This window comes from Rhinolophus sinicus, chromosome 9 (assembly GCF_057876585.1).
Source record: "Rhinolophus sinicus isolate RSI-liver-muscle chromosome 9, RSI-T2T, whole genome shotgun sequence".
Classification (NCBI taxonomy): Eukaryota; Metazoa; Chordata; class Mammalia; order Chiroptera; family Rhinolophidae; genus Rhinolophus; species Rhinolophus sinicus.
The window spans coordinates 25,040,031-25,053,037 of NC_142509.1; the positions used below are offsets into that span (position 1 = coordinate 25,040,031).

At 48.4% G+C, this 13,007-nt stretch overlaps 1 protein-coding gene across 1 annotated transcript in view; it reads right to left on the reverse strand.

Annotated features, from left to right (window-relative positions):
- Positions 1–13,007, reverse strand: part of MYO18B (myosin XVIIIB) — a 242,549-nt gene that overhangs the window by 30,793 nt on the left and 198,749 nt on the right. The window contains exon 40 of the mRNA XM_088800962.1: positions 5,971–6,101. Within this exon, the coding sequence (XP_088657088.1) occupies positions 5,971–6,101 (131 nt within the window). The remainder of the gene's footprint in view (positions 1–5,970; positions 6,102–13,007) is intronic.

A 13,007-nucleotide genomic window follows, 5' to 3' on the forward strand; every position in this document is an offset into this window, starting at 1 on the left:
AGAGTGGGCAGGCAGAGGCCCAGGAAGAGCATGTGACCTGTCCATGATCGTGATCTACTTGGAAGTGCCACCAGGACTGGAAGCCTCACCTCCTGATATGTGGTTCGTGGTTCTTTCTCTCATCTTGGTGCAGGTGGCTTTTAAAGAATAACTCATTCCAGGCATTTGTGGGCAGGGGATTGCTGATGAGCAAGGTAATTAATTGTCTTCTATTGTGAGTCTTTGCCAGACGACTCCAGTTTGAATACAAACATCGCTTGGGAAATAATACATGAATGCATTGGCCCCACATCACAACGACAGACACAAGTTCACCAGAATGACAGGCCAGGTAACTTGGCAGAGAACAGAGACCTTGACAAGAGAAGGGGAAGAGGGGGATGTTTGACACAACAGTAGAGCTTGATCATTAGAAGTGTGGGTGATGGAGTCGGCCTGGAAATCAAATCACGGCCCCATCACTTACCTGTGAGCTGGGGCCACTTTTCTGACTTCTTTAAGCTCCATTTCATCATTGTAAACTGGGGTGATAATGGTACCAACCTCAGAGAGTTGTTGTGAGAACAATATATGCAAAACACATAGGTTGTGTAGCCTGAAACAAAGTTCTCAGGAAAAAGTGCCTGTGATCACAATTATCACTTATTTCCGGTAATGCTAGAGTGGACAAAGTCGCTGGAGCCCTCACACCCCATGAACCCCACCAGCTGGGTACCCATGCCTTCCAAGCTACGAAGATGCTTAGAAGCCAGGTGGCCTCTGTGGCACCATTTAAATATGTGCTATCCTACATTACGGCCCTGTGTCGTAATTTAGAATGTGGCATCAACCTTTTCAGAATAATGGAGACATTCTTTAAGCTTTCTCCCAGTTCTAGGGCATGTTAATTACTCAAAAAAGGAAGAGCAAATTAGCAGGCAAGAGAACTGTAGGGAAAGCGATGTCCTACTATGTGCAAAGCCTGTCCTACTATGTAGCAGGAACCTTTACAATCTGGCCAGAGCCTAGGCCCACTAATGAAGAGACTAACTCAGAACTATGCCCTCAATGGCAGCTGTAATCTTTAATTAGACCCAGATATTTCTACTTGTCCCACTGCAGCCTCATTTGAGCCAAGTTAAAAGGGTATATGTTGGAAAATGTACAACGGAACTCAGCATGGCAATAAAGAACTCCTTTCTGGAGCATTCATCTCAGATTGGGCCAGCTGGAATGGATACACTCTCAGCTGACCCAGGAATCAGAGGTCATCCCTTGACCTTTCCACGCTCCCCCCGACCCCACCCCAAACCATCAGCCAAAGAGACAGACAGAGCAGCCGCAGACCCTGAGCCAGGAATAGATGGGGCTGGCTGTCAGCTGACTCATCCCTCCCCCCATGACCAATGAGCATGCCCCAGGCCTGGGGGAACAGCTTAAAGCATTTCTCCATTAATCTAAGAAGGCTGATGCTACAGTCTAAGTTACCATGCGGGGCCCTAGTGCAGGATAGCACACGTTTAAATCTGCCACGCAGGCCACCTGGCTTTCTGAGCACGTAGCCATGTTTCCAGCCTGGAAGGCCTGTTACACTTGGATCTAATTCCCAACATGGAGAAACGTGACTTTTCATAATTTGAACAAGTCTCTTAAAGAACCTCACCTCCAGCTGAAGCACCACTCTCTCTCCCTCCCTCTCTCTCTCCCAGGGTGGGTTTGAATCCTAATTGAGAGCTCAGTCTGGAGAAGCACCTCCTATCAATCCCTCAGGCTCCAATCCAAATCACTTACCCCAGGTGACGAGACAATTAGGAGGGGAGTGCCTTGTGGAGCTGCCAGGATGGGGACGAGTACAGGCTGGCAGTGGGGCAGGAGCTGGGAACTCTGCCCCGATGGTGGCTCTACAACCTACCAATGCATATATTTCTTTTTTATTGTGATAACCATTTTAATTGCACTGTGACCAGAGAACATGGTTTGTACAATATTAATTCTCTGAAATGTGTTCAGACGTTTCCGTGAGCAATTCCCCCCACCCCCGCCCCAGTCCTCTCCCATTCCTTTGCTATCATTGAAATCAATGTTCCTTGAAAATTTTAAATCCAAGTTGCAGGGCGGTGAGTTCGGACCAAGGCCTGCTGAGAATTAAGAAATGCTTCCTAAAGACGACGTGGGGTCAGGGCTGGCTTCAGAGGCTTCCACCCATGCCCAGAGGGCCTATATTTGGTATAACGCTCAGCTGTCATTGTCTTAAAAGTCTGAGTAAGTTTTGAGCAAGAAGACCCATATTTGTATGTCACAGTGGACCCACTAATTACGTAGTTGATCCTGCCTGGGTCTGGGGCACGCCACGGAACTGGGAGAGTCAGTGGGCTCCTGTGGGCCATTTCAAGAGAGGCGGAGAGGTGGAGAGACAAAAGGAGGAAGTGGAGGAAGGTGGGGTGGAGAAGGAGGAAAGCAGAGGAGAGACGCTTCTCTCTCATTTACCTTCCTGGGGCACACTGGTCTCTTTCACTTGCAAGAACATGCTTCATTCTGCCCTTCCGACCCCCTTTTCTCCAGGTCTTCCTATGGCTGGCTCAACTCAAATGCCTTCAGGTCTCAATTCAAATGACTTCCTTCTCAAAGAAGCCACATCTACCTACCCTGCTTTTCATCATGGCCCCGTGTTCTCTGCCTTTGTAACTCCTGTTATGTTCTAGTGTTTTACTTATCAGTCTGTTCATTTTATCCCTGGACCTCTCTCTCTCTCTCCCCCACAACCCCACTCCCCATCAGACTGTAGGTTCCATGAAGGCAGGGACCCTATCTCTGCTCTTCTCCCTCTCCATTCCTCAGTCATTCACCAGAACGTTAACTTCTGCCTGACCTTGGGCAAGTTATTCAATCTCTCTTCATCCTCTAAGATGGAGAATAATGATAGCAAGAAGCAAGTGGAGCAACACAAACATCTACCACAACGTCTGGTGTGGAACAGGAGCTCAGTAAGAACTGATCAAATGAATGAGTGAAACTGATGATTGCTGAGCCCCTGCTCAACACAAAGTACTGTGCTAAGCAGTCGTATTTTTTCACTTCTTATTATTAACCCATCTTACAGATGAAGAGACTGAGGCTCAGAGAGGTTGAATAACTTGCTCAAGGTCATGCGGAAGCAGATTATTGGACACCTGATTGGAAATCAGGTTTGTAGATATGCAGAGCCTCTCCCCTCCCCTCCCCACAGCCTCCCCCGTTTCCAGCTGCAATAATCCTACACACTGCACAGGGCTTGTCCAGGCACAAGATGCATTTCTTTACACCTGGTGTTCTATAATCATTTCACATCTCACACAACCCTGAAACACCGGCGAGGTCCCTTCCAACTTAGAAAATAGAGGTCCGGTGCTGTGTGGCAACTAGGGATCCAAATGAGGAAAAGGCATCGGAAGTCCAGTAGGGAGGAGGATTTAAGGCCACCGAGACAAAAGATCATGACAACGCAGACAGAAAGCGAGGATTCAGATTGGATTCCCGGGAGCGAGGGCCTGGAGCTCAGAAAAGCTGGATCAGAACAGAGGGTGAGCCTGAGGCTTGTCACCTGGCGCAGACATAGATCCCAGTGTCTGCCGTGAGGGTGAGGGTGACGGCAGGGTCCCTTTCAGGCCCGAGCGGATTCCCTATAAACAGAGATGAGGGTGATGTCTGTGTTTCTCTGTGACCTCCCACCAGGATCTCACTTTGCAGGTGACAATCTGCTCCTTGCTTTTTGTCACACCTACTGCCCAGCCTGTCCCCACATCTCCAAGCAATAGCCCCTCGTTTCCCTTTTCCGATTTCATTTTTTTTTTTTTTACAACTTTTGTTGTTTATTCAAAAAGCAAAAGCAATCTCTAGCTATGCAAGGGAAAATGGTTGAAAAGTTTCGCTCATTGGCAAAAACCCAAAATACTAGTACGTATACTCATTCATTCTCTTTATAGTCGATGCAAAAGCTCTAGCATTTCTATTAATAGAAAAGCGAACCCACGCATCAAGTGGGTAATATCTGCAGTGGGGGTTTGTAATTACCAGTGTTCGTTCCGTCAGGACACTAATGAAACTAGAGGAGGGCATGGCAGACGGGAGACCCCTACATGTAATCACGAGTGGGGAGCAGCTGCAACATCGGTATTTTCCATTTCCCCAGCAATTTGGCAGCTGTACAAATTAGCAGGGAGTGGTGAAAACACCCAGAATCTGCATGGAAGCCATTTTGGCAGAAACGGAAGGTTTCTGAGATAAACTGGAGGTGTAGAGACAAGAACATGAGGTTTTCGAGCTGCGGGGTGTCTGTTTACGAGAACACTGACCTTTGTGGGGAAATCTCAGGTTATGTCCCTCAGGCATCAGCTTATGAGCTGCCCAGGCTTTCACCAAGGGATGAACGTGGTCACGTGCTAACGTCAGCTGTATAACATACATCATTTATGTGAGCAACATCTAAAGAGGGCCCTCTATAGCCAGGGGTGTGTGTACCTGTTCATTGCAGATATTTTAGAAAATATAAATAAACTCGAAGAAAAAAATTTAGGCCTCACCAGGAATGCCTTCCCTCTCGGTATCAGAATATTGCCGTGTTTCTTTCCAGTCTTTTTTCTTGACTTGCTATGGCCAGCTCTAATATGGATGCCCCATTCTTCCCCATGGCTACACCACAGCCCATTTGCAACTCTCTCTACTTCTGCTGCGGGTCTCATGTCTACATGTCCTGTGAGGCAGAAGTTGGGCCCCCTGCCTTCACCCAATGAAGAGGGGTGTGACTGGCAAAGGTCTGCATAGGAAACTGAGCAGCCTGGGTTCTAACTCGATGTACGTTGCTAATGTCCTGTGTGACCTCGGACTTCTCTGAGGTCCGGACCCTCACGTGGGAATGGAGAAGACTGCAGTCTGTGGTCTGATACTTGATGGCGCTGGCTGCAGCACAAATGATCCCCCACAGAGATGAAGACCAAGGTGAAAACCAGTGCAGCCCACAAAGGTGTGTGCAGGTGTGGCGTTGGGTGGGACCACATCTGGAGGTGAGGAGGTACCCTGTTCCTTGCCAAAGCAAGGCAAAGAAAATGTTTCTCTCTGCTGCCCGGGTTTTACTGCGGAGGCTGGATTGGGGGCAGAGGTGCTGCAGCCAGACGGGCAGCTGTGATTTCCAGAGATTTCATATGCCAAGGCTACGAAGGCATTTCTGGGGAAGGGGCTGCTTTGGGCCATCTGCAGGGGCTGTGTGCCCAGCCAGGACACCTCAAACTCCTTCCAGATGAGCAGCCCACCCAGGGCCGGTGGCAGCTTGAGTCTTGAGTGGAGATGGTGGGAAACAGCCTGTCTTCTGGGGAAGAAGAGAAGCTCTGACATTGAATTTGAACGGTCTCGCTAATCCCCAGCCATCTAATCTTGCATCCTTGAATTAGTTGTTGCCTTTGTAAAACTTCTTGTTACTTTGCACAAACACAGCTTACACTCTTGTAACACTTACACGCCCCAGGCGCTGTCCTAGGTGATGGTCATCTGCTCCCTCATTTACCTCTCACTAACAAGCCTATGAGGTAGGTAGTGGGTTGAATATATGAAACGTCCAGTCTAGAGGTCAAAAGTGGTCGAGTCTTGGCAATTTGATGTGCTCTGTCCAAAAGTACTACGTCCACTTTAGAGACAAGGGAATTAGGCCCAGATTAGACATGCAACTTGTCCAAGATCACACACTGGAGTCTGTTTGCAGCCACTCACCCAGATTTCCTCCCAAATGCTCAGCAAGCTGGGCTAGCTGGCATCCTGTCTGCTCTCACTAGAGCAGCCAATTATCCCTCCCACCCCCAAACACATCTGGGTCTCCCAGCAGATGTGTCCCCCAGACCCCAGAGTGGGAGCTCTGGCCACTGAAGACGACGGTGCTCCCCAGGGTGCAACAGGCGTTGGGTGGGGACCACAGCTGCAGCTTAGGTTAAGGCACCCAGCCCCACCTGGCCCCCTGTAGGTTACCTCTCTGTGTCACTGTCGCTGGACGCCACCTCTTCTAAGGCTGCCTGCAGGTCGGCAATCCTCCGGATGGACGTCTCCAGGTCTGTCTGGAGGGTCTGTCTCACTGCTGCGAGCTCCTCCACGTACTTCTCCTGGAGACAGAGACCACAGCATATGTTGGCCTTGGATGAGAACCCCAGCCACCTGCGAGGGCTCTGGGCAGCAGAGAGACCCTGGGCTGAGCCCAGTGTTCACTAAGCACCTACTACATGGTGAGTACCCCACGGCGGCCTCTCTCGATGAATGGGCTTATTGGACCCTGAGGGAGATGCTCTGAATGTTACACAGGAAATAGATGCCTGGGGACCTCCAGGGCTGGGTCCACGGACAGCTCACTCACCTGCGCTGGGCATCAGAACCCAGTCTGTCCGACCTCAGAACTGTGCTTTGAACCTGCACCACCATGTTTCCTGGTGCAACGTGGGCGCTCAGTACACATTGGATGGATGAGTAAATGTATGATCCAATTAATGTTTCCCAGAACCATCACAGGGGCTGGTTCTAGGACAAGAATCTCTGCACCAGGGGAGGCTCTGGAGCAGAAGGTTGGGGGAGGGCAGAACAAGAATGGTTCCCTTTCAACTCTGTCACCTCGACTCCTGCAACTGTCCACCCTCAAAGGCAGCAAAGACAAAGATGGCACACTCACTGGGGCTCCCCCGTACCTTGGAGCAGGCCAACACCACTGCCATTTCCCGAGAGCTTTCTGTGACCTGCATTGTGTTCAGTGTTTGGGGCTCCTGACCTTACTCACTCCTCACAAGCCTGGCAGCTGCTCCCATTTCACAGATGAGAAACTGAGGCCTAGAGTAGAGAAAGCTTAATGGCAGTGCCGGAACTGAGAGTGGTGCATCTGACTCTCTTCTCACTCCTCATCCCTTCATTCTCTGACAACACCCTAATCAGATTTTGTTCAGATTCTGCAAAATCTTTGACTTCTATTGGCAACATATTTCACACACCCCTACCCTTTAACACAATGATTGCCAACTGAAGGGGAGTTTGCCCTCCAGGGGCCATTGGGCAAAGTCTATAGATATTTTTGGTTGTCACAACTTTGTGGGGGGGAGTTACTGGCCTCTAGTGGGTAGAGACCAGGGATGCAGCCCAACATCCTACAATGCACAGGACAGCCCCCCACTACAGAGAATTACCAGGCCCCATCACCAGTGCCCAGTCTGAGAAACCCTGGGTTAAACCCGGAACCTGCAGGGAAGAAACCAAAAGGCAGAGCCAGGCTCTGTACCTCAGAGCGGTGCTATTGGATGACACAGAGAAGCTGAAAGCTGCCTCATCAGCCAACAATTGGGAATGGGTAGGGAAATCACAGCATGTCACTCGGATGCCATTAGGCAGACATTAGCATTAGAAGTAAGAATTGTGGCAGCGTGGAATACTTCTGTGAAATAATGTTAGGCAAACGGAATAGAACGGAGAACTATCATGCCCATCTCTATGCAAATAACACACAACACTTGGAAGAACACTTGGAGAGTTGAGAATATTTATAGATGGAGGTGAAGGGGGGTTGTGGATAGAATTTTTCTTTTAAGCAGTTCTCGTATGTTAAGTTTATTTTTTGACTGTCTTAAGGAACATGTGTCAACTGATGAGAGTGTGTGCGGAGGGGTGATGAAATAGGGATTTAGGGTCAGATCTAAGTGTAATTCTCAGCTCCCCATTGAACTCACTAGCTGTGTGTCCTTGAACAGCTCACAGCCCCTCTCTGAGCCTCAGATCGTTTTTCTTTACTTGTAGATAAGAAAACTGAGGCCAGCAAAGTCACTCAGGGCAGTTAGGAGCACAGCCCTGATGTGAACCCTCGTCGGCCTGTTCCCAGGCCAGTGATCTTTCTGGGGGTTCATGTGCACACCCCAGGGAAAGTCAGCGAGGACCAGGGCGGCTCCCCATGATAGCGAGATGCTCAGCTCTCCTCGGAGATCGGTGTTTCTGTTCCATCGTATTGTAAGTCTGTGTGCCTTTCCATTGATTTTGAGTCTTTTCTGATTTGAGATAGAGAGAGAGAGAGAGAGAGAGAGAGAGAGAGAGAGAGAGAGAGAGAGATCTGAGAAAGCCCAAGGGCCAAGCTGAACTGATGAGAGAAGGAGGGGTGGCGTGGAGAGGTAGCGGTAGTGTGAGAGGGGGTGGCAGTGCATAGTAGTTGACTGAAGCTGCCAGCGATCAAATCCCCATCTTGGTGCTGACACAGTGAGAGACAATTGAGGCAGGGGCCCTGAGGCAGGAGGCCAGTGGGCTGCCAGAGGAAATAACACACACTGCAGGATGGCCACGGGTGCCTGCCCCAGGAGGCCAGTATGTCGGCTCACAAAGACACCTGGGAAAGTGGCTAGGTGCAAAACCCCAGCGGCCTGCAGAAGCAGCATCTGCGCAAGCTCCACTTCTTCCTAGTGGGCCAGGACCACGACATCCCTAGGAATCAGCCCCCTTCTCCCAGGAGACGAAGCACTGTGTCTCGGTAAGATGCTCTCCTAAGTCCACGTCGGGGCCATTTCAGATGCGTGGTGAATGTTCCTTTTAGAGAGGAGGACACTGAGGGCCAGTGCGCCAAAAGGACCTGTCTGAGGTCACGCAGCCGGGAGACCACTAAGCTGAGATGGGTATCGAAGTCTTGGGTTCTCGGGTGAGAATTCTTTAGGCCACGTGTGCTGAGATGAGAAAAGAGCACAGATGTCTCCTCCCAGTGTGCCTGGGCGAACACTGCCTAGGTCACTGTCACGCAGAGGGAGCAGCGAGGACCTCAAGTGTCAACCTCAGGGAGCTTCCTGGCAGCTGAGCACAGGCACAGCAAGATGCTGTCTTGGGGATGGGTGGTCCTGGGCTGGGACGACACAGGTGGACAGAGGAAAGGGGACCTGGGCTGGGACGACACAGGTGGACAGAGGAAAGGGGATCTGAGATGGTCAAACCCCTAATATCAAGGAAGTGAAGAGTAGTCTCTGGAGCCAGGATGCCTGGGTTCAAATCCCTGCTCTAGCTCTCAGTGGCTATGTGACCTTCAGCGACCTCCCTGGTCCCTATGGTTTAAAGGGGCAGTAGCAGGCCCCTGGACTCCTGGTGGAGAAGAAAGAGTTACCAACAGTGACATTGCTATCATTTCATAATTCTCAGAAAAGGATGCAGAGCAACGGGGTGGGTGTCCCCACATCACAGAGGGGGTTTGCAAAGGTCACTCAGCACATAAGGAGGCTGGAATGTAAGACTGTGGCTCCAAAGCTTTTTCCGTCTCCTGGTGAGGAAAGACAGGTGGGTGGAGAGCAAGGGCCACGTAGCAGATGAGTTAGTTAGACAGAGAGGAGCGTTGAGAGCAAGGAAACCATCCACAGATGAGGGTCCAGGGACCAAGGTCGGGGTTCAGGGAACCTGTGCTACCCGCCATCCTCCACTGCGTCCCCTGGCCCTCTGCATGCCATCCTCTGTCTGCCAGGGGACTGTCATCAGGCTCTGCGGGAACACCCCGAGGGAAATTTACCGTCAGTGCAATCAGCAATCAGCAAACCTTTCCTGCTTTAACTTGGAAACCAAATAGAGTCTGCTGATTACAGAGACCAAGTCATTAGGCGAAATGGATGTGGTGCCCCAGTTTCCTAGCACAGACAAAACAAGGCCCCATCCAGAGACCACTCAAGAGACATGGGGGAGCCGCACAGGAGAAGGGACAACCACCCGTCAGGCCTGGGAGTCTGGCCTTTTCTTCCCAACATGACATCTGATTAACACCGCTCGGGGTGGCTCAGGACTGCCACACGCAAATGAGGTTGTGCTTTAAAGCCAGGTGTGAGCTTGTGTCATTATCTCTCCTTGGAGATGTGTAGCACAGAGAAATTGGGGCGGGGGGGGTGGGGAAGGGAATTAGGCTATGACTATTTAGATAGTAAGATGTATGCAGCAGAAACCTACTAATAAATATACCATATACCCATATTAATCTATAGCTACAATATAGTGGCATTTACACTGCAATCGACAAACAACATACTAACATAGTATGTTACATAGTCATTACACACACACACACACACACACACACACACACACACACACACACACGAGGTCTGACAATTAAGTTCATGAACTTGTTGCCAATGCTGTTGCTAACCTTCTTTGATATCAGAGGTATTATTCATCACGAATTTGTACCAAATGGACAAACAGTTAACCAAGTTTGCTATTTCAAAGTGCTGAAAAGGCTGCATGAAAAAGTTACACGACCTGAACTTTTCACCAACAATTCATGGCTCTTGCATCACGACAATGTACCAGCTCACACGGCACTGTCTGTGAGGGAGTTTTTAGCCAGTAAACAAATAACTGTATTGGAACACCCTCCCTCCTCACCTGATCTGGCCCCCAATGGCCTCTTTCTTTACCCAAACATAAAGGAAATAATGAAAGGAAGACATTTTGATGACATTCAGGACATCAAGGGTAATGTGATGACAGCTCTGATGGCCATTCCAGAAAAAGAGTTCCAAAATTGCTTTGAAGGGTTGACTAGTCTCTGGTGTCGGTGCACAGCTCCCCAAAGGGAGTACTTCAAAGGTGACCGTAGTGATATTCAGCAATGAGGTATGTAGCACTTTTTCTAGGATGAGTTCGCAAACTGAATTATATATATACACACGTGTGTGTGTATATTTATATTTATATACATACGCTCCTTGACTTGAGATGGGGTTATGTCCTAATAAACCCACCGTAAATTGAAAATATCATAAGTCTAAAATACATTTAATACACCTGACTGGCCAAACATCATAGCTTAGCTTAGCCTACCTTAAATGTGCTCAGAACACTTATGTTACCAGTAACCCCACTGCAAATTGAGGAGCATCTGTAATTGCCTTACTCTTATTCTTCTCACCAGAAGCAGGAGACATGGATGGGCATTTTGTAGACATGACAGGATGCAAAAACACAAAACACAGCATCCAAAAAACACTGGCAAAACATACATTGTTGGGTATCGGTTCATTCCCCTCGTGATCGCCTGGCTGCCTGGGAGCTGTGGCTCACTGCCGCTGCCCAGCATCACGAGAGAGTAGCATCGTGCACGTTACATATTGCTGGTCTAGAAAAATATCAAAATTCGAAAAATACAGTTTCTATTGAATGTATATCACTTTCACGCCACCATCACCGGAAGTCAGGGCCTATCTCTACTATTCGTTTACTCATTCATTCAATAAATATTTATTGAGCACCTACTATGTGCCAACACTGATCTAGGCTGAGGTGATACAGACAGACAAAATCCTAACTTCCATGGAGCTTATATTCTTGCAGGGACCTAATCTATCAGTGTCACTGGTGTCTAGAACACAGCAGGCACTCAATATATGTTTGGGGATTGAATGAATGATGTCACTGCATGATTGTCAATGGTGAGGGAGGGAGGGGCAAGGGAATTACATACACTAATGCACACACAGTGCATACACCGTGCATGCAGAGATAAATACAATAATATGGAGCACGTGTACTTGCGGGCCTCCCAGCACCGCTTAAGAGAATCATTAACCATGTTGAATTCCCAAGCTATGCCCCCTGGAGCGTGCCACACAGAGTTGCCCATGGAGAGAGCCGTTCGTACAATAATTGTGGCTGCAATTAAAATCATCTCGTCTTGTGATGTTCAATTAGAGGCTACTATTTAAAACTGTTGTTTGTTTTCTCTGCCCAGGGCTGCTCAGCCTTCACAGGACCCTCTGCTATCTGCAAATGCACAGGACTCTCATATGTCAGTTTCCATGCCTCTCTAACCTTTCCACGCACCCTGCCCCGCCCACCAACACCTCCTAAAGTTAATTTCACAAGCTTATATTATAAATGAAATGACCTCCAAACATCCCAAAATGTGATGAAAATTCATAATGTTATTTTCTTTTGGTGCAGTAACGACAAACAGAAACATCATGTTACAGAGCCTGGTTCTTAACCCCCCCCCAAAAAAAAAAAATTACACATATACGTATGCTATTCTTAATAAATAAATAGATAAATAAATAAAATGTGTATGCACCTATGTATATAGAGAGATGCAAATATTCCTAGTCTGACACAGACTTAATAAATATCTTGAATTAATTAATGAATATATTTATATTTCTTACATATGCAGGCACTCTGCTAAATGGTCAAAATACCTTATCTCATGCAATCTTTATAAGAAGCCAGAGAGTCAAGTACTAGATAAACACATAAAAGGTAACTTGACAATATTACAACAAAGTAATAGCGGAGTTATTATCTCTGTGTGGTAAGCTATCAGGCGATTTTTATTTTCCTTTTTATACTTCTTCAGACATTCTGCAAGGACTATGAATTACTTTTATTATCCGAAAGCTAAAAAATGACTTCTCTCTGATGCTACAAGGAACAGTGCCCTGGTCCACTTGCTCAGTGCCTCTCTAGGCAGTCTCTCCAGCCTCACAGTCCCCATTTCACAGGTGAGCAGGCTGTCTCAGAGGGGTTAAGTACCTGCCCAGGGACATGCAACAAAGACACGATGATCTAGAGTTGGACCCAGGTCTCCGGACTCCAGCCTACAGCTCTTTCTCCCTTTGCCTCTAATTGTTCCTGCATCGTCCAAGGATGCCTGAGTCTCCAGAGGTGTGTGTGGGGGGGTGGAGGGTGGGAGGGGGTCTTCCCATTAAGAAAGATCATGAGGAACTGCCATTGTTTCATTCAAATTGTCCAAGGGTCATTTGTCTGGGAGAAATGAGGCTGTGGGGGAAAATAGAAGCCCTGTGAATTGTGTCCTGGTTACAGCTCCAAGGACATATCAGCAATGAAGGAGGCATTAGCAGGGAACGTTCAGCCTCATTTTGGGAATGGAAAGAGTGGTGGTACCCATTAGAAAACCTAAAAGTATGCATCAGATTCTCTTATTTAAGACTGAAAAAGAGCCCAGCCTCCAGCAAGAAGTGGAAATGGGTGAAAGGTGGTCATCGCTACCCAAGGTCGTTTCTTTTTTCTTC